This window comes from Lepus europaeus, chromosome 2 (genome assembly GCF_033115175.1).
Source record: "Lepus europaeus isolate LE1 chromosome 2, mLepTim1.pri, whole genome shotgun sequence".
Classification (NCBI taxonomy): Eukaryota; Metazoa; Chordata; class Mammalia; order Lagomorpha; family Leporidae; genus Lepus; species Lepus europaeus.
Window position 1 is genome coordinate 79,753,508 of NC_084828.1, and position 22,389 is coordinate 79,775,896.

General features: G+C 47.3%; 1 protein-coding gene across 1 annotated transcript in view; it reads right to left on the bottom strand.

Annotated features, from left to right (window-relative positions):
• Positions 1–21,240, bottom strand: part of HACD2 (3-hydroxyacyl-CoA dehydratase 2) — a 105,372-nt gene extending 84,132 nt beyond the window's left edge. Inside the window, exons 1-3 of the mRNA XM_062208941.1 lie at positions 21,049–21,240; positions 18,260–18,377; positions 1,449–1,467 (exon numbers count right to left, since the gene is read on the bottom strand). Coding sequence (XP_062064925.1) covers positions 1,449–1,467; positions 18,260–18,377; positions 21,049–21,200 — 289 coding nt within the window. The 5' untranslated portion in view covers positions 21,201–21,240. The remainder of the gene's footprint in view (positions 1–1,448; positions 1,468–18,259; positions 18,378–21,048) is intronic.
• Between the last annotated feature and the right edge of the window lie 1,149 nt (positions 21,241–22,389).

Here is a 22,389-nt window from a genome sequence, read left to right on the forward strand (position 1 = left end):
GTTTCCTGAGCCCGCATCTGTGCCCATCACCTCTCTGCACCCACTGCCCAGCACTGTACACAGCAGCACCCAGGCTCGCTGGGTGCCCAGTAACATTCCTGGTGTGAAGGAAGGAATATACCTGCCGGCAACTTTATTTCCAGGGATGGAAACGTAATAAAGGGGTTGAGGAGCACATTCTGAGACAAAGGGATCTGGGGCATTCAAATACAACTAGATATTCACAAAAATAGCAATCGCTTGGCGCTATGGTGAGAATGCCTGTGTCCCCACGAACCTCTGTCTCGTGTTGAAACCCAGGCCCCAACCCGACGGTCCCAAGCAGTGGGTCTCCAGGAGGGATTAGGACCGGCAGGAAGTGCCGTCCACGAGGGATGACACTGAATCTGCGGGCGCCATGGGCTTGGACTTCCTACTTCCCAGCCTCCAGAGCGGGGAGGAAGAAATGTTTGTCTTTCCTGAGCCTCTCAGTCCATGGAGTAGGTGCTCTTCGATTATGACAGACTCGCATCTCAACAAAGTGAGGTCAAGATACCAGAAGTGGGGAACGCACTGGATACACCCAGCGCGCAGCAGCACAGCGGCCTGCACGGCCACCTCTGCAAGACCCAAGGTGGACCGCCTGCGGGGTCGCCACCTGTGTGTGCTTGGGAACCCTAAGTCTGCTGTCCTCTGAGGTCGCGGGTGCCAAGCCCAATGCCCTGAATGGACACAAGTACCCGCTTTAGCTGTGGACTGAACTGTCCTGGCCACGCAGTTGGGATTCAGCCCTTTGGTGAGTATCAACCTCCAATGCACAGCAGTCATGAGCGGCTTGCTCCCTGGGGGCCATCAACTTCTCCAAACGGATTTGTAGCTAATCAGTGGGGTTCAGTCACCCCAGACCAGAAACTATGCCTCGGGTCCAGAGCAAAATGTGGACTCTCCTGTCTTCACAAAGAGAAAACTGCATCGTCTCTGCTTTTGGTTGAAATTCCTTACAAGAGGACAACCCATTATACATTTCCATCCTGCTTACAGACATACAAGATTCACCCGGGAGGTGGACGACAATACAGCACTCCCATCTGAAGGCTCAGGAGAGAGCACGTACCCCTTCAACAACCACAGGGGAGCTTTCCCCACACTCGCCAGCACCAGCACCGAGGCCACCCTCCAGAAAGACGCTCGGTCTCTTTATTCCCTTGTATCCAGAAGGTGGACGGCACATCTTTTAAATGGACAGAGCAAAACAGCTGTGACACTTAATAACATGTCCAGGGATAACACTACGTGGTATCTACAACTTTAGAAACCAAAAGCCACTCCAGTTTGAACAATTCTATTTATCATAATTAAATGGCTTGGTTTTTCAATATTTAATAAGAATCAAATCAAATCCATAATCTTAAGAAAAAAAAAAAAAGCAGAACCCACTGTATATATTAGGGAGAAAATTCCACACTTACCTATAGCACAATGTAAAATCTAGAGAGAAAAAGAAGGGGGAAGAGGAGAATTAGTAAGGATCAATAATATTACAGTTTTACTCATATAAACAAGTCTTGCAGTTACCTATGGAACAGTGTCTGCTAGCAGTACCGAGTTTGGAAAATGAACATTCCGGGCTGTGGAACAAAATGTAAATTCTCATTCAGGGTCTTGTTTGTTCATTTTTAGTTCGTGTATCTTTGGGAGATTTCCTAAGAGACATTAGTCTTCACCTCGGTTCTTCAGGTGTATCACAAATTGGCGAATGCACTAACCGAACAACAGCTCCCACATCACACAGCCTGCAGAACGCGACTGCCAGAGACTAAGGAACACTGGGTCAGAGCAGCCTCGGGTGGCGCCTTCAGTGCAGACGTTCATTGTACAAGGCTCCACCCGCAGCGCTCATCTTGCCTCAGTCAGGGACCACACTGCAGAAGTGTTCCCTGTTTCTCCAAGCTCCAGGCCCACGTTCCTCAGTGCCCTGGGACACCTCCATCTAGGCGCAGCAGCAGTAGCTCCAACATGGCCACCTCAAAGGGAAGCACGCCCGCCCTTCCTTCCTGCCTGCCACAGCTCTCACCAACCTCCCAGCCTCTGGGGTTCAGCGGTCTTTCCTTCCCCCTTCCCCAAGCCTAACCTGTGTGTAAGTCCTGCCATGCTCTTGGGCCCTGTCTTTCCCAACCTTATTCCCAGGCCGTGAGTGAGACCGCCACCTCCACCACCTCCCTGGCCGTCCTCTCAGGGTCTTTCGAACACTCTCCCTGCTCATCCTTCAGAGGCTGACAGCACTGTCTAACCCTGATGGTGCAGGGAAAAAGTGATCTGAAGTCATCTCCAAGGTTGATTTCATGACCAAAGCTTTTCTAAGAAGACAGAGCCTAACAGCTGTCATACTACATGTGAGAATTTTTGGTGTGATTCTCCAGCAGTCATTGTACGGACTGATGTTAACAACAATCCTGGCAGATAGGCCGAACAGACAAGAACAGACATCTGTACTAGCAGATGAGAAAACCAAGGCTCAGAGACGCTGCAAGGCTTGCCCAAGGCAGTAAATGATGGCTATGAACGAGAACCCTGGCTCTGTTCCTACTCTATAGCTTTTCCTAGGCTATGATTCCACTGTACACTAGTTATAAAAGATCTAGAGAGTCCAGAACTTGACAAGACCTAGCTTATCTAAAAGACTGCTCAAAAAGTATTTCACTAATTCTGTTTTTATTGGGGGAAGGGTCTTAGATTAAAAACCAGGCTGCTCAAATTTGTTGGTCACTGATAAGAGAACCAAAGAATTGCTACACTGCAAATATTACCATCTTTTTCAAAAGAAACTACTGCTAAGAACCTCAAATGTGTGATATTCACTTTGAGGAAAAGTAAAAGATACCCCTAGATTAAAATGAGGAATGAGAGACGTTAATAAAGAGCATCCATTAGACATGAGGACACAGGACAGGCCTAGACGGAACTCCTCCTCCTGCCATGTTCTATGCAAGTCACCCAGGCTGCTGACTGACAGGGGCATACCGCAGGAAAGGACTTACAGCAATCCAGGGCTTATCACCTTCTTCTCTGTGTGATAGAACAGGGCGTCTCAGGTCTACCAGACTACCTTCAAAACATTTCTTTAATTTATTTCAAAGTCAGAGTGGCAGAGAGAGAAAGAAAGAGAGAGAAACATCTTCCATCTGCTTGTTCACTCCCCAAACACCTACAACAGCCAGGGCAGGGTTGGGTCAGGCCAAAGCCAGGAGTCCAGAACTCCATCTGCATCTCCCATAAGGGTGGCAGGGACCCAAGTACTTGAGCCATCAAATGCTGCCTCTCAGAGTGCACACCACTAGGAAGCTGGATCAGAAGTAGAGGTGGGACTTGAACCCCGGCACTCCAGTATGGGATACAAGTGTCCCAAGTGGCAGATTAACCCACTGTGCCACAATGCTTGCCCCATACTAGCCCTTTTTGATCATACATATTTCACAATGCCCCTTTTACCATGCTGAAATGAAATTCATAGATAATATCAGCTACTTAACACTGTCCTAACTGACATGTAAACAAGAAATAAAAAGAAATAATTTATTTAAAAAGCATATTTCAATATATAAGTGTGTGGGAACATAAAGAAGCAGGCAGACATATGCACTAGTTTATGAGGAATAATTTTGGATTTACAAATAAGCAAATACCAGAATCTCCTCTGAATAAGTACCAGAAAAATTAAAAAAGCAGAGATAAAGACCAACACTAGAAAAAATAGTATTATTAAGTAGTAATGGACCTGAAGTAGGATTAATACACCAAGAGAAGTAACTGTCAATGTAGACCAACAGAAGCCACATAAAATGATTTCGGATGAGTTAGGTCTCACTTATTTATAAAGTGTGCTATCAAAATAATCTCCTAGGCCGGCGCCGCAGCTCACTAGGCTAATCCTCCGCCTAGTGGCGCCGGCACACTGGGTTCTAGTCCTGGTCGGGGCGCTGGATCCTGTCCCGGTTGCCCCTCTTCCAGGCCAGCTCTCTGCTGTGGCCCAGGAGTGCAGTGAAGGATGGCCCAAGTGCTTGGGCCCTGTACCCCATGGGAGACCAGGAGAAGCACCTGGCTCCTGGCTTCGGATCAGCGCAATGCGCCGGCCGCGGTGGCCATTGGAGGGTGAACCAACGGCAAAGGAAGACCTTTCTCTCTGTCTCTCTCTCTCACTGTCCACTCTGCCTGTCAAAAAAAAAAAAAAAAAAAAAAAAAATCTCCCAAGTTAAGTCATGGATAGGGTAGGAAGAAAATGTCACAGAAAAGCTATCCTTCTGTCTTGAAATCCTGAGGAGACATACAATCTATGTGCAGTCTGTGAAAAGACCTGGGAGGCCATACTCTCCTTTAAAATAAAAAAATAAGGCCAGCGTCGCAGCTTACTTGGCTAATCCTCCACCTGTGGCACTGGCACCCCGGGTTCTAGTCCTGGTTGGGGTGCCGGATTCTGTCCCAGTTGCTCCTCTTCCAGTCCAGCTCTCTGCTTGTGACCCAGGAAGGCGGTGGAGGGTGGCCCAAGTCCTTGGGCCCTGCACCCGCATGGGAGACCAGGAGGAAGCACCTGGCTCCTGGCTTCGGATCGGCACAGTGTGCTGGCCGTAGCGGCCATTTGGGGGGTGAACCAATGGAAAGGAAGACCTTTCTCTCTGTCTCTCTCTCTCACTGTCTAAATCTGCCTGTCAATAAATAAATAAATAAATAAATAAATAAAACTTTAAAAAAATTTAAGAGAGAGAGAAAGAGGAACTCTCATATCTGGTGGCTCACTCCTCAATTCCACAGAATTCCATTAAACCCAGGCAGTTTAACATGGGATGCGGGCACCTTAACCACTGGGCTTCACAGGTCTCTTGAGGGATCATGTGCTTTAAATGGTGCAACAAAGAACAGCAGATGGATTAGACACGCACACACACAGAAACAGTAGTGAAAGAGGCAGCAGTTTTTATAATAGATTCAATACTCTTTTAGGACAAGACAAAGAACTGTGGCTATCCCAAAGTAAAATTTCCGTTTCACAATCTAGATTTCATTACACAAGTGCATGTGCGCAAGCATACACACATACAGGGGCAACAATATGAAGTATTATTAATCTATATCAAATCCAATGAGATCTCTACATTTCAAGCATCTCCACTCGTTTAATAATTAAAGTCTGAACAGAAATCTCCAACTAGTATATATTTTCAATCAGTTTCTTTGCTTTTGTGGCAATAAACATCACTGCACTGAAATCCTTTTCAACTAAATACACAAGCTGGAAACGCTTTCTTACAGAGCAGAATGTGCAAGTGGATAAATTACTTAATTATTCTGAGGCAATATCTTTATGTCACTTAAGCTTCCCTACCCCCAATGGTGACAGCAGGCAGAATTCTAAAGATGATCTCCCAGTTCCTCGGCTATTATATCAAACACTAATCTAGGTACTGTGCTGTAATTAAAGGCCTAAGTCAACTGATTCTAAGGTACAGATATTACGTGGGTCGATCTGACCCAACCATGCAAAATCTTTACAAGCACTTTTCTCTGGATGGTAGCAGAAGGGAAGTCAGAAATACTCAAAGGACAAGAGGATTCGCCACACCACTGCTGGCTTTGAGGCCGGAAGCAGCCAAGTGCAAGGCCTACACAGCAGTCCCTGGGAGCTGGAAGCGACCCCAGCTGACAATAACCTGAATGAGTTTGGAAGCAGATTCTTGACCTGGAGCCTCCAGATAAGACACTGGTCAGCCTGGCTGATACCTTGATTTTGGTCTGATGAGACCCTGAGCAGAGAACCTAGCCAAGCCCAACTTGGCTAACGTAGGAATGCTGTTTGCAGCTGTTAAATTTGTGATCTTTTGTTATACAACAAAAGAAAATTAAAATAGGGGTGGGCATTTGGCCTAGTAGCTAAGACACCTGCATCCCACATCTGAATGCCTGAGTTTGATACCCAGTTCTGGCTTTTGGTCTAGCTTCCTACTCTTGCAGACCTTAGGAGGCACTGGCTACGGCTCAAGCGACTGGGTCCCTGGGAGATCTGGGTTGAATTTCTACCTCCTGGCTTCAGTCCTGGCCCAGCCCTAGCTGTTGTGGGGCACCAGGGGAGTGAACTGGCAGATGGGAGCTCTCTTTCACTACTAAGTGGGAAAGAAACACCCTTCTTCTGAGAAGCTTTGTATTTAATCTGTCATGAAGAGTTTTTCAGTATTTATATATACTACAAAACCATCTTGTAGTTTTCTATCTGTAGAGGCTGGCCCAGGGAGGGAGAGAAGTCCCAGGAATGTAGAGTGAGTCTCCCCGAGCTGGACGGCCTCACACTTTGTAGGACGTCTAGCCGGTAGCATCTCAGGCACTATGGCGATCAGAATACACTTGCAAATTTCCAAAATGCACTCCAACGAGAGTCACGGTTTTTTGTTGTTTTTTTTTTTTTTGTGTGTTTTTGTTGTTGTTGTTGTTTTTTTACAGGCAGAGTTAGACAGTGAGAAAGAGAGACAGAGAGAAAGGTCTTCCTTTTCCATTGGTTCACCCCCCAAATGGCTGCTATGGCTGGCGTGCTGCGCCAATCCAAAGCCAGGAGCCAGGTGCCTCCTCCCGGTCTCCCATGCGGGTGCAGGGCCCAAGGACTTGGGCCATCCTCCACTGCCCTCACGGGCCACAGCAGAGAGATGGACTGGAAGAGGAGCAAGTGGGACAGAATCCGGCACCCCAACCAGGACTAGAACTTGGGGTACTGGTACCGCAGGCGGAGGACTAGCCCAGTGAGCTGTGGCGCCAGCCGACGGTCACGGTTCTTACGGAGATCCACAGAGAATCACTGGGCCAGAAGAAGCACAGCTCAGCAGGAGAAATGTAGAGGTCATGTGCCAATCAAAATCTCCCCTGAAAATCCACGTCCTGAACTCCTTTCCCTTCTTGAGCCCTTTCCATTTCCATCAACTGGCAATAAACTGCTTTCACATTTAAAATGTAACTTCAATATCAAATGCCATCTTGCATAATAGCTTACTTGGAAACATCTTTTTGGAAGATGCTTCTGAGGGGCGGCAGTTGTGGTACAGCAGGGTAAGTCACTGCGTGGGCTGCCCGTATCCCACATCAGAGCGCCTGGTGTGTCTCAGCTACACCATGCTTCCCATCCAGCTTGCTGGTAATGCAACTGGGAAAGCAGCAGAAGATGGCCCAAGTTCTCGTGTTCTTGCCACCCACGTGGGAGACCCAGATGGAGTTCTTGGCTCCTGGCTTCGGCCTGGCCTACCCTGGCTGTTGTGGGCATCTGGGGAATGAACCAGTAGATGAAAGGTTGATCTCTTTCTCTGTGTCTCACCCTCTTTGTTGCTCTGCCTTTAAAACACATGAATAAATCTTTAAAATAATTAAAATCTTCCAAGAATTGAACTATGGAAATTATTTTTGTTAAGTTACCAACAAATCCGTTTGATTTCATTTTTAATCCAAAGTAAAGCAACAACAAAGCCCCACAAGGAGTTTAACAAGTCTCAGGAAGACTAGAAACACAAGAAGCTTTGGAGACTCAACTGCAGTCGGTGGATTTAATGTGATTCAGACCTCTGTCTTTGAATTCAAAATTCCAAATTCGGGGTAAATGTTTGGGGCAGTGGTTAAGACCACTCTTGGGTTGCCTGCATCCTATATGGGGTGCCTGGGTTGGAGTCCGTGCTCCACTCCCAGTTCTAGATCCCTGCTAACGTGCATGCCCGGAAGCAGTAAGTGATGGCTTAAGTAGCTGGGTCTTTGACACCCATGAGGGAGACCTGGATTGAGTTCCTGCGTCCCGAGTATTTGGAGAGTGAACCAGTGAATGAGAGATCTCTCCCTCCCTCCTTCTCTCTCTCTCTCAAATAAAAAGGCAACCCACAAAATTCCAACAGTTTTGGGAAAAAATTTTTAACAAGTTCAGTTTGGGTTAGTATGCACCCTTGGATCAGCCAGTGGTGGAATCAGAAGCAGAGTCCGTGTGTAGAGATGTAACTATGGGTCCAGCCTCAAGAACTAGGAAGATTTTTCAGAGAAGACAAAATTCCCGAGCTGAGTAGTTCCACCAGGTGAGTCTGCGTTATCTTACTGTGGAAGGGTCCAGAACTGAGGTGAATTATACCAAATGATGCTTATCTGGGGCTTTTCTACAACGGACATGTAGTACTTATTATTAGAAAGCAACATCTTTCCCCTCCCCTCAATTTCCATAGTGATGGACTTCTACCAATTATTATTGGTCTCTCCCAGCCCTTTAATTTCTTCACTCTAGGAAAGGAAAGACAACCTAGTTGAATGGTATATATGGAAGGACCAATGGAGCATGCTCAGTTTAGCAGCATCCTAACAACTCCATAAAGAAATTAAAGAAACTGTCCAAATTCTTGCAGTCTCTTGAGTGCCGCCCTGGCTGCTGATGCCTCAGACCGGGTGGGTGGGCAATCAGTGCTGGGGGCCAGTCAGCAAACCCATTTGACCCACACACTGAAAAAAGCAGGCCCTCTGGGTCAGCCTTGATCCCTAACATAGGTGATTTTTTAGGATTCTTATTGTAACTCACTTATTTTTAAATGTTTATTTATTTATTTAAAAGGTAGAGAGATATACAGACAAACACAGACACACAGAGGCATCTTCCATCCACTGATTCAGTCCCAAATGTCTGCAACAGCTAGGGCTGCTACAGGCCAAAGCCAGGAGCCTAGAAATCAATCTGGGTTTCCTCCACGGGTGGCAAGGACCCAGCTACTTGAGCCTTCACCTGCTGCCTCCAAGTTGTACACATTAGTAGGAAGCTCCTGCAGAAGCAGTGTCAAGACTCGAACCCAAGTGCTCCGGTATGGAATGCAGGTGACCCAGCAGCGTCATCACCACTGTGCCAAATGCCTGCCCCCGAGTTATTTCTCAACATTCAAAACACAGCAAGAAAAAGAGAGCTATTTATTGGGCTTCTTCCGAGATGTCAGACATGTTTCCAAAAGTCTCTTATAGCCATTGATTATAAGGAGGAAATAAGTGAAATTTCCTTAACTACCATTATTTTCTCTTTGTCATTTAATTTCAGCTTACTTGCTGTATTCAACTCTATGATTTACTAATTCATTACCTGCTTAATTTTCATATTCTGATAGCAGAACTTCAAACTGGAAAGGACAGTTATGGTCCTCTAGTCCAATGTACTGCTACAAAGCACTGAAGCCTCGTGAGATGACAGGGCTAATGAACGCACAGCCAAGACTCAGTGGCTGCACTTCTCGTCTCCAGTGTTTCTACAGGTACTGTGACACCAGTGAAGTACAAGTCTGTTTTCACTTCTACAGCACTTCTGTCAGCTTCTGCACCTATTGCTTCTGTAGTCAAGCGCTCACTCGTCACCTGACCCCAGGAACAGTGTCCCACAGGCCCGCTACATGACAAATTGGGAATTCTGAGCACTTCTCTTTGGCTTTCGCTCTGGCGTCCACTGTATCTTATGCTGTGACTGGGCAGTACAGCTCTTCCTGATGCCTGGCCATGGCAGGCCGATCTGTCCTTAGCAAATATAAGTGGGTCCCTTATGGGCAACGGACTGGTAGATTTTGATTTTTTTCTTTTTAAAACCAGTAATCACCATCATCACAACTTTAGATTTTTATAAATTTAATCAGTCCATCTGCAGAAATGTTAGGAACAATGAATTTTGGGCTGTTCTCCGATAGACTTACAGATCCTCATACAGATTTGCCATTGCTCATCATTTGCTCTTAACAGGATTCGTAAAGCAGGTGTAAAACTCTGTACTTGTCTTTTAAATCAAAAGATAAACTTCCTGGGCTGCTCATTTTCTTTCTTGTCCAAAAAAAACCCTTCTAACTCTTATTTCCCTTATTCATCTGCTGTTTTCTATCACATTATACATACACATACATACTTCCATTTTTATGTGTAAGTATATGCATATATAAATGTATATATAAAAGATTCAAGTCAGTAGTATATAAGGATACTTACAAAAGTCTGTGGACAATGGAATTAAAAGATAATTTTGGTGCAAAAAAATTTGAAATCCATGTATATGATGGTTCTTCAAATAGTTTATGGATAATATCTATTATGAAACACTAAGTGTGGATTTCAAAATCTGTCCTATTTCTCTCACCCAGAGGGAAGCACCAATTACAGTGACATGGACCCTCCCACACCTTTTCCAATAGCTGCAACTTTGCTTTTATCCACTGATCTTCCTAATCAGAAAACATCCATGTACTTGAGTGATTATTCTTACTGTTTTCAACTTCTGACTTGAGAAGCTCCTCTCCTCTGCAGTGACAGGCACTTTACATTGCTATGTTTGTCTTCCTTTGCTTACCTCCCTCTGTTGTCATTCTACTCTAGAAAGACCTGAAACAGCCTAGGAAATCCCATGTGCACACCTTGCAAATCTACACCATGGTCCGAAGTTATTCTGCTACACTACAGTGGGGATACGTGCCTATTGAAACTAAGAGTAAGCCGAATTTAAAGCTCAGTTTCTCAGGTCCACCAACTATACTTCAAGGACACAACATCTACCTGTGACTTAGTGGCTGTTGTGTGGAATAGCACCGATTTGCAGCGTAATCACTGCTGGATGCTACACTGGACAGCGCTAGCCTGCAGACTTGACTCGCTTTATTTATTCATATAACAGTTAAGTATCTTTTCACAATGCTGTGGTGTAGCAGGCGAAGTCACTGCTTGCCACACTGGCATCCCCTACCGGATTGCCTGGGTTTGAGTCCCAGCTGCTTCTTATCTGTCTTTTGTATATTTATATATTTTAAAAAAAAAAAGTAATGGAACCTGAAAGAACTTTGTGAAAAGTTTTATTTTTTAAAAAAATATTTATTTGTGTGAAAGGCAGAGTGATGGAGTGAAGGTGGGGGGACAGAGAGATAAACAGAAAGAAAGAGGTCTTCCATCCACCAGTTCACTCCCCAAATGGCCGCAATAGCGGGCCGATCTGAAGCCAGGAGATAGGAACTCTGTCCAGGTCTCCCACATGGGTGGCACGGGACTAAGCACTTGGGCCATCTTCCATGGCTTTCCCAGGCATGTTAGCAGGAAGCTGGATCAGAAGCGGAGCAGCCAAGACTTTAATAAAGGATGCCGGCAGCTCGAGCAGTAGCTTAACCCACTGTGCCACAATGCTGGCGCCAGTTTTATTACTTTTTTGCAAAAGGTTTCAAAATGTCTCCACCTCTAGAAATTGCGTGTCCGTTACCTAGGAACCCAGTGCCTCCCCACCCAGCTTCTGGTGGGCTTTTTTTCCTTCAAAGTCTAAGGCCCCAATTCGTTTTCTCTATAATTTTTTTTAAATCTCTTTTCTGCTGGAAATTGTTTCTTTGTTTAAGTTTAAAAACTTAGCAAGTAGACAGATGCCCAGGAAGAGCAGGAAATTTCTTCTTGGCAAAGATCTCCTCTATGGAACTCCATACACTCTCAGCCACCTGGAGGCAGATTTTCAATTCAGAAAAGTTTGCTACAATTTTTCTCTCTGCTTATTTAAGAGTTATGCCTTCCACCTTTTCTAGCTTGTATACTCTCAATAGGATTTCTAGATACACTGGTGCCACTATTCTTCTATCTATTCCTTTCAGCTGTTTGGCTCCTCACACACCCTGAGTCTAGCAACACACTGCCCTCGGATGTGGCTCTCGGATGTGCTCGGGGTTTCATACTTTGGACATTCTTTTACATTTCAGAGGATGAATTCTGAACATCTCTCAGTGGCTTCTGCACCACAAGCTATTGTATGTGACACTGGGACTGGGCACTTCTGCCTTTCTCGAATCTTCAGGCTCACCTCTTTGTCTGCACTGTGGCCTCCTTTCTGGCCCGTGCTGGCGCCATCTATATTTTTAGTTTGCTTAAAATCTCAGCGCGCTCTTGTCCGGTCATTAGCTCCTCTCACCTCTCTGAACACCACGCGCCTTTGCTCCTAGTCAGCCGAGTTGCCAGGAGGTGATGCCTGTGTGGGTGGGTTCCTGTTTCCTACACACTCCATCTTCCTTTCTAACATTGTGACACTGGTGAATTACACCCAGTTCTTTCCCCACTTCTTGTTTTCACATGGCGTTTGAAACTGTTTTTTCTGGGATTTCTTGTTACTCTAGTTTGGGTTCGGTATCTCCACCCTGCAGGCTTCTCAGAGATCTCTCTTAGAGATCTGCTTTCTAGAACGGATCTTCAGAACAAAGGCAGGCTACAAAGTCCACCTAGCTTGTGTCTCAAAAGTTGTTTTTTAAGGCCTAAGTATTACTAGGAAATCGCCATGTTTCCACAAGGCAGGGAAACATTACAGATGGTTACCTGCCCAGAGCAGTTCACAGAAGCAAACTCAACCTAGAATGTGCTGTTAGCAACAACAGCACAGCCTATCCACTGAGCATCTCCATGGAGCCCCACCCCCTGGCCCCCACAGTATTTGAGCCATAACAAAAAGCCGGCAGGGAGACAACACAGGGCCCTCTCCTTCTTAACAGCGCTGCAAGCTCTCGAGGTCCTGCTTTATCTCAGAGAAAAATCCAAAATCAGTTTCCTGACTGTTTCGTTACACGTCAGAAAGAGAGTCAGGAGGTGGGGCATGAAGACTCAGACCAGAGGGGCAGGCGTTGTGCAGTGAGTTCAGCCAACGCCTGCACCACAGATGTCCCGTATCGGGGTGTGGGTTTGAGTCCCATCTACCCTGCTTCCAATCCAGCCCCCTACTAATGTGCCTAGGAAAGCATCAGAAGATAGCCCAAGTGCTTGGGCCCCTGCCACCCATGTGGGAGGCCTGGATGAAGCTCCAGGCTCCTGGCTTCAGTCTGACCCAACCCTGTCCATTGCAGGCATTTGGACAGTGAACCAGCCAATGGAAGATCTATTTCTCTCTCTGTCTCTTCCCCTTTCTCTGTTACTCTTTCAAATAAATCTTTAAAAAAAAAAAAAAAAAAAAGAGGAAGAGACAGATATCAGAATACAGAGATGGGCTGAGAAAGGGGTGGTGAGGCTGGAAGACATGGCAAAGGCTCTCTGCTCCTCTGCTCTCCCTCACCACCCTCCAGAACCAGTTCTGCCACTTCAGACCCAGCCCTACACCTGCTCTAGGGAGAGATGAGAAAAGACACTGGGTGTTTCTGTTCTATAGATACGGGGCTGTCAGTAGGAGGAGGATCTTGCAGAGAATGGGAGGCGCGATGGTGCCTAGGGCATCTCCAGAAGCAGAGACAGTTCAGGGAGGTGCGGTGATGCACACAGGCTGAAGATGGTCTGTGTCTGTCCCAGCAGCGAATGTCTTCACAAAACAAACCTCAACCCGTCCAGACCCTCACTGTCCATCACAGAGGCAAAGCCAATCCTGGGCACGTACAAGCGTCTTTGCTGTAACTGCGGTCTTAGGTTAACTAAAGATAACTTCAAAATGCAAATTCTCTCAGAAAAGATTTTAACTTAGCATCACGTAGCATCAACCTCCTATTTGTAAATCTTCATTCAACAAAGCTGGAAAGACAGTCTGCCTCATCAATGAATATCATGGGTCCCTCCAAAAAGAATGGAAAGAGTAAAGAAATTAAAATGTCTCCACAGATCAATAAAGATGAATGGCACTTTAAAGAAAAAAAGATAATTCACAAATTGTGAAATTCACCCTTTTAAAATATACCATTCAGCGGTTTGCAGTGTGCTAACAAGGCTGTACAGCTATCACCACTATGTATTTCCAGAGCATTTTCCTCACCTTGAAAAGAAGTAGCATGGGGCCAGCACTGCAGCACAGTGGGTAAAGCCACCACCTGCAGTGCCAGCATCCCATATGGGTGCTGGCTCAAGTCCCAGCTGCTCTACTTCCGATGTAGCTCTCTGCTATGGCCTGGGAAAGCGGTAGAAGATGGCCCAAGTCCTTGGCGCCCTGCACCCACATAGACCGGGAAGAAGCTCCTGGTTCCTGGCTTCAGATCGGCCCAACTTGGGTGACTGTAGCCATTTGAGGAGTGAACTAGCGGGTGGAAGACCTCTCTCTCTCTCTCTCTGCCTCTGCCTCTCTAACTTTGCCTTTCAAATAAATAAATAAATCTTTAAAAAAAAAAAAAAACCATTAATTATTAAAAAAAAAAAAAAACAAAAGAAGTGGTGTGACCATGTGCAGTCACTTGCCATGTTTCCTTCCAAGTCCCTGCTAACAAGTGATCTGCTTACTCCACCTCCATGGGCTCGTCTCTCCTCGATACCTCACATAAATGGAATCAGTCCATTTGTGATTTCCTGGGTCTGCCTACTCTTACTTAGCATGCTTTCAAGGTTCATTCAAGCAGAACATGTATCAGCAATTCATTCATTTTTCCGCTATGGGGCCTACCGTGTATTATTCATCCATGAATGGCACACTTGTTTTAAAATCTATTTTTGCCACCCACATCAACTCTCAGGACTACACAAGATTCAGCTCAAGATACCATACATTATTTACACACTGATCTCCCAGATCACAACACTCTCTATTAGCATTGTACTTTTTTATCAGTTTACAAATCATCCCACATATTACAATCCTCATTGTATTGCATCTTGTGAGTACTTTAGTAAATACTTCTTGGGCTTCCCATCTTGGGCCCCTCTTTCTAGAACTGCCCCTGCTCTCCAAGCCCCTTACACGGTTACTGTGCCCTTGCTCCTGAACTTGATTCAGGAAGGAGCACCTGCCTTTAGCTGGACCAGCGGGGCTCCTCACTGGGGACGTGGGACAGGGAGTGACCTTGTTTCCAACCACTTGCTCTCTTACTTGCAGGAGTGACAGTCAGGACTTTCGACCATTATTATCTGCCCGGTGCACTAAGAAACTGAGAAAACCAGCTTCCAGGAGAAAGTAGCAGAGAGCAGAGATAAGAGATGGAGCCAGAACTCCTGAGCCCCGTGTGGTCCTCCAGTCTCTGGTTCAAGGCCATTCCCTGGACTCCACAGGATGTCCTATATGCTTCCTTACAGCCTTCTGGATGGGTAAGTTAGTTGAGGCGTCTGTCCTCTCTGGTCAACAGCTCTAACGTAATCATCCAGCCAGGGAGCTCTCCCACTCCCTGTCAGCAATGGCTCAACATCCACAGCGCCCATCGTTACCCAAATATATATGTAGGAACTTCAAAAAGTTCACAGAAAATGGAATTTAAGCTAAGTTTGTTTGGTGAAACAAAATTGAAAGCCAGAACATTCTGAAGTACCTCTATAGTTATTTAAAATATTACCTGTGGGATAATTTGTAAAATTTATACCAAAAACACTCAACACATTCTTGGATGAATATGCAGAGAAAAAAATACCAGGATTTATGACCATTTTATAAAAAGCCAGTTCTGTGGCCTAGTAGGCTAGGCCTCCACCTGTGGTGCCGACATCCCATATGGGTGCTGGTTCGAGTCCCAGCTGCTCTACTTCCAAATCCAGTTCTCTGCTATGGCCTGGGAAAGAAGTAGAGGATGGCCCAAGTCCTTGGGCCCCTGCATCTGTGTGGGAGACCCAGAAGAAGCTCCTGCCTCCTGATAAGCCCAGCTCCAGCTGTTGCAGCCATTTGGGGAGTGAACCAGCGGATGGAACATCTCTCTCTCTATCTCTCCTTCTCTCTGTCAGTAACTGTGCCACTCAAATAAATAAAATCTTAAAAAAAAAAAAAAAAAAGGCCACGTGATCTTATCATCAACTCGACATATCTTTGTACCCATACACATTTTGCGAAAACTGATTTCGTCTCCTAGGACAGTAGGCATCTTCCTGTTTTATACTACTACATGTCCATTTGCATTTGCTTAAGACTTTCTCAGTCGTTTATAAAGCAAAGTGTTATGTTTTCCTAAGGAGATGTGAAGTTTGAGAATGAGTGATTTCTATTTTCTAAAGCAAATTCTGTAGCTGATGTCCTGCCTTCATTTTCTCCTCCTGGAAACAGGATATACTGTCAAGCACCATCCATTCACACCACCACAAGTATCTAATTCTGACCCGATGTGCACTGGGGGGCTGGGGTGGGCAGGGGACAGACTCCTTGACCTGCTGCACAGGAAGTAGTTTCAGCAACCTTGCACTACCGTGGGCTGAGGGATTCCTGCCACCGTGGACCCATGCTGTGCTCATTCCCTGTATGGGTCTGGGAGTCTTCGCTTCCTTATACACAGCTCTCCTCCCAAAATCAAATCCAGGATTTGTCACCTAATTGCTTCTTAGTAGGGATAAGAGATAAAACCAAAAATCCAAAAATAGTTTCTTAAATCCCTATTAAAAATCCAATAGGGAAAAACAGTATAATCTCTCAAAGTCTAAGACTTGGTTCCTGAATGGATTTTGTCTCCCACTGTTTAATGCCCCTACCTTCCTTGAGATGTACTTAAATTTTTTTAAATCATACTTCCAACATTACAAAGTCATAAAAAGATAGAGTCTCCTGGGGCTGGTGCTGTGGCACAGTGGGTTAAGCCTCCACCTGCAGTGCTGGCATCCCATATGAGTACTGGTTGGAGTCCCAGGTGCTATACTTCCAATGCAGTTCCTTGCTACAGGCCTGGGAAAGTAGCAGAAAATGGCCCAAGGTCTTGGGGCCCTGCACCCATGTGGGAGACCTGGAAGAAGCTCCTGGCTCCTGGTTTTGGACCAGCCCAGCTCTGGCCATTGCAGCATTTGGGAGTGAACCAGTGGATGGAGATCTCTCTCTCTCTTTCTATCTCTCTCTCCTTCTCTCTGTATCTCTGCCATTCAAATAAAAAATAAATAAATCTTTTAAAAAGTAAAGTAAATCCTTTAAATCATGGAAGCATTCCCATTGGGCACAAATACTGTGCAGCTTCTGAGGGGCTGACCCAAGCTGCTCCTCTGCAGCTCGAGGGAACTGTGTCGGCCAAGGCTCTGAGACACCAGGTGCTACTCAGTCACCCCTGCCCCCTCCAAAAGAAAGCCAAGCCCCTGAGTTTCAAAAATGGCTCCACAGGATCTGCTGCCATTTCTTAGACTCGCACTGTTAGGTCAGGAGGAGACTTTGCACGTCCACTTTAACCTGCTGAAGGTGGCGTCACAGAGTACGCTGATTAGAAGCAGCACGCTCCCAGTGAGGGTACTCGGAGTCTGAGCTGGAAGGGGGTGTCATCACGCCACCTCCTAAATGCCGACTGACAGCGCTAAAATCCCTCTGCATTCCAAGAGAAAACGAAAAGCCCCAAACTCTACCTTTTGCTTTTGAAAGTGAGGGTGAGCAGTAGTGGCGTCATATCTTATTTAATGGAGGTGAACAGTTTGTTAACAATGACTCCATAGTTCAGGTTCTAAAATTTGTGCCTGAGGTATAAACATGAGGGAGGGCCAAGTGGAATGAAACTGAAGCCCAGCTCCTCCTGCACCCTGAGGATCACCACCCCATGGCACCAGGGGTGCCCCAAACTGCCACCCCTCCCCTCCTAGAGTCTCCTGGCCAGAAGAGGGACGTGCGCCCCACGCCTTGGCAACTAGGTACCTCTCATCATCAGCAAGAGTCTAAGTGGTTCTAAGTAGGGCCAACCTGAACCCTTCCCTGGAACTGCCTGTGACACTAGGGGCTGAAGGACACAGACTTGGCACCTGCTTCCTGCCCCAGGGAGAAAGCCCTCTGCAGCAGCAGAGCCCAAGGCCAGCATTCAAAGGGAGGGAGGCAGGAGAGCTGCATGGTTTGAGTGTGGCAATATCAAACCCTGGGTTCTCATTCTTTGGCTGCTTCTTGGACACTGTAAATTCATCCTGTATCTTTATCAACCACAAAGCGAGCGTGTGCCTCTTTTGCATAAAATCATATGAAATGGGTTTCTGCCCCAGGAGAGAGAACCAGATATGCACTGCCCTTAATAAGGAAAATCACGGAACTTGTTGAAACAAATTCTTTTTTGTAATTTGGATGCCCATGTCTCACTCCTACTGTCTCACAGCTACCAGCTGTGCTTCCTCCACTGGGTGGCCCCTCGGGGATCTGTGTTTGCCAACACTTCCCTAGGATAGCCCTAGAATGTTTTTAAATTCCACTATAACCTTGCTTCATTTGTTTTCCAATAAAAGTTGAATCTGAAATGTATTCCAAGTAACACAAATGGAATTTTCCCTTAATTGGAAATTTTTAAAAAGTCATTATAATATGCTATGAGACAAAAATTAAAATTTAAAGCCAATCCAACAGAGCTATGGCTACTTCCATATAATTTAGTAGCACATTTTTTCCTTATGACAATTGAAATGAACAACAATAACAAGTCTCAGGACCTACCTCCAATAAGGCTCCAGTTTGGAAGAATTTCAAAGGCTTTTCAATGGAGTAATAAAGGCTGTGGTAGCTCCCCTTAGCCAGGTACGCTCGGACCAGACCAACCGCTATAACCAGCCACCTGATAAAAGAGAAAAACATAATCAGGGACAAAAAATGATAAATAGAATTTAAAGTAACATGAAGAAAGGGCAATAGCAGGTGGTGCTGAAGAGGACCTCAGCCGTCAGGGTCCCGGACTTCTCGCCTGTAGCTCTCCGACACCAAGTAGGAACACACGGAGTGCCCTGGTGCCAGCAGCGCTTCGCCTCCCCCAGCTGGAGCTTGGCTTTTTGGCAACTTGGCCTGCGGAGAACACGGCCAACGTGAAGGGAATACGCTAACATCGCCTGTGTGCAGCTAAAGCTAGGCACCGGAAAGTCTAAAACAAGAGAAAAGGAATTCTAACTGCCTATGCGGGTAAAGGATCTCAATACTAACAGAGTGAAGATGTTTCAAAACTCTTTTGTAAGTGTCTCACTGGAACATATCCATATCTTAAAATCAATCCTTTTAAAATTGCAAATGAAGTGAGGATAAAAGGTTCTGGGCTTTTTTAAAGAATAAAGATTTCTACCAGAATGTTCCAAAATCATCTCAGAAAAGAAAAGCAGATCGACGGTCTTATTGAGTAGGAAAACACAAAACAGGCGGGCCACTTGGCATGTAGCTGTGAACGCCACACTTCTGTCCCACTGTCCTTTCCAGAACTGGTCTGTGATTCTGAATGTGCTCAGTTCCCTACTGAAGCCACTGGACCTTTAGCATGACGGTATGCCCGCGAGGCACTCACACGTTGCCTGGAGGGTGCAAGGCCAGCTAGGCAGTGGGACGGCAATGGGATGTGGTCTAGATCCTTCCTAGAAACTATCACACAAGCACAAACGTGAGCTTGTAAGAGAAATGAAATCCTTACTGGTGTAAGTGGTCAGCGTTAACAGCAATCAGTTACTGCTCTGATCTATCAGCGGTAGGTCAGAGCATCACTCTACTTCCATAGTCTGTTTCTCGGCCTGGTTTAAAACACCACGCCCTACCCTCCACCCCAGGCTCCAGGTTCTCTGCCCACAAATAAAGACTTCTTTTCTTCTTCCCCAGTATATCTTCAAATCCCTCCTCAGTGCAATGCTCTTCGCAATGCTTTTGCTAAGAAAATAAGAATGTTATGTATAAACACAGATTCCAGAATGTTCTTTTAAAAATCATCTGTGTGGCCATTCTATGTGAAAGAAAACTTGTAACTAATAGTTCTTTATTGTTTCAGAACTTTTACTAACAGCTGCTATGATCTCAAGCAAGACACACTTCTCTGAGTCTAGGTTTCAACACCTACCATTTCTTTTTTTAAAGATTTACTTCCTATTTATTTGAAAGGCAGGGTTACATAGAGAGGAGCAGAGACAGATCTTCCATTTGCTTGCTCACTCACTCCCCAAATGGCCAAAACAGCCAGAGCTGCGCCAGGCCCAAGCCAGGAACCAGAACTCCTTCCAGGTCTCACAAGTGGGTGCAGGAGTCCAAGCACTTGGGCCACCTTCTGCTGCTTTCCCAGGCACATGAGCAAGGCGCTGGATGGGAAGTGGAGCAGCCCACGCCCATACAGAATGGGATGGCTGCTTCCCAGGTGGAGGCTTAACCCACTGTGCCACAGCACCGGGCCCCAACACACACCATTTCTAATACTAGCAATAAGACTCTGGTCCTCCAAGGACACAGACAGCTAGCCAGCTAGCTAGCTAGATTTTTTTCATAAAACAAAGCAGGTGCTGAGCTGTCAGTGGGCATTAGCACTTGTGTTTAGAAAAAGGAGGGGAGTGTAGTGTATTCACAGGTGTGCAGGGCTCAGCGGCTGAGGGTTACACAGGGCAGGAAGCCTCCCGCTCATCCTGCCCATGCACTCATTACCTACTCTTAAAAACAGCAACAGGACATCCAGTGAGGTTCTTTAACCAACTTTTCGGTTTGAGATTTTTTTTATAAGATGTTGGTAAATTTTTTTCTAACCAGTGAACACAATTTCAAAATACATGACAATGGTCTGATCCATCGATCCTCTCCAAAGCCACAGGAAAGGCGGAGTGGGAGGACCCTGAAGATCACTCACCCCAACTCTTTGGTTTTACAGAACGAGGGAGGTCAGGTGGAAGAAAGCGACCCACCAACCCACAGACGCTCGGCTGGCCACCCGAACCAGAACGAAACACCTGCTGTGATAAGGGCTGGGCTGAAAGGAGGGGGCCCGAGCGTCCACTCCCCCCTCTCTGGTACCTCTGCCTTCCACCCCAGCCTCACTCCCTCCAGGAAGTCTGGCTTCATCCCGAGCACCGCTGCACTCCTGTCCCTGGTCAAAAACTTTGAACGCTTTCCCATTGCCTTTCGGCGCAAAGCTCAGGCTGCACTTACAGGAATGGTGGCTCTGCGGCCACAGCTCCCTGCCCTCCCCTCGGATGCAACGTGCACGGCGGAACGGGAGCTGCGCTGCGGAGTGGCCCGGCTCACCGCCCCCAGACCTGCTGCACCTGTGACCGGCCAGCCCACCGGTCCTCCGAGGCCCTCCCGAGCCGGCGCCTCTCCCCGTCCCCGGTGCTGCGGGACTGGGCTCCGCGCCCCGCGCAGGCGGGAGCTCGCGGCACCGGGGCCGACCAGGCGCGCGGGGTCCCGGACACCGACCGCCGCCGCTGCCCTGAGCGCGGCGGGCCGCGCCGCTCCCTCCCCGCCGGGCTCCTCCCCGCCTCCCCGAGCCCCAGCCTCACCCCGCCGTCATCACCACATTGTAGATGACCAAGTACGCCGTGGCCAGAGGCCCTGGGCCCTTCTTCTTCCGAGGGCCGCTGGCTTCGCCGGCCCCGGCCCGACCGCCGCCTCCCCCATTCCCCTTGGTCGCCGCAGTGGCCGCCGCCGCCATGTCCAGTGCCAGAAGCCCGCTCTCCGTGCGCGAGCACCCCGGGCCGGACTCAGGAAGGCGAGGGGGCGGAGAGAGGGACGAGAGAGGCGGGATCGGGGCCGCGGGGCGGAGCCGGGGACAGCGCCCACGGCGGCCGCCATCTTGAATGAGGGCACCGACGCTCCTGGCGCGCCAACCCCTCGGCTCCCCTCGGTCGGCGCCGCCATCTTGGTCAGGGTCAGCCCTGCTTCCTGCGCGCTCCCGGTAGTGAGCTCTGGCGCCATCTTTGATTAGGTCAGTGCGGCCATCGGCTCTTCTTACAGCCGCCTCCTTAGTGTTGGAGCAAACCAATTACGCTTTCTCTCGCGCTCGTCTTCGCTTCGCCCGAGGGTCCTGTCTCCATCCCGAGCATCCTGCCATTTTGGATCTGGGCGATGACGCCATCTTCACATCCCACCAACCCTAGGGACCGGCAGGGACCTTTTAGCAGCGCACACCCTGCTCTTTAACTCGTAGCCAGGTTGCAGATCCAGTCCCAGCAAGTTTCTTCCCAGTGCTTTGATTTTGTCACGAGTGCTGTGTAATGGCAAAGCCCATATGGCCTAGGGTCCAGTGCTGCGCCATAAGGGCTGGTGGTGTTCTGGTGCCGGCTCTGTGTAGGCTCACCTGTGAGGGCTGTGCCAGCCAGGCAGGATGCAGTGCAGTGTGGGGGAAGGAGTAGCTGTATACTCGCCGTGTCCAAAGATGGAAGACTGTTGGCTTAGGTAGAAAACCTGGCTTGGAAGGGAACTGGAGCAACTTGTGGAGATGGCTGACCCCACTTCCCATCCATTGTTTTAGGGGATTCATTTGTGAAAGGCCTTCACCATCAATTTTCACACATCCAAGCATCCTGAAACGAATTACTGTGTATGTAGCAGTATAAAAATACCAAGTATTCACTACAACAATTATTTGTGGTGGCGTCTACAAGGTTACCCTGGGGTCCAGGCACTAAATGAAAGGCAAGGGCTCTCTTGGTCTCCCGGAAATTAGAGCTAGATGAAAATGAATCCTTATTAGTTGACGAAAAGTTCTATCAGGAAATTAATATGGTAATATAGGCCATGTGATAGTTTGGGCCAGAGTGGTTGCAAACTCATAGGACTTGTTGGTATAGTATATGGACACGGTGAGGTAAAAGAGGCATTGTGAACAACTTGGAACAACC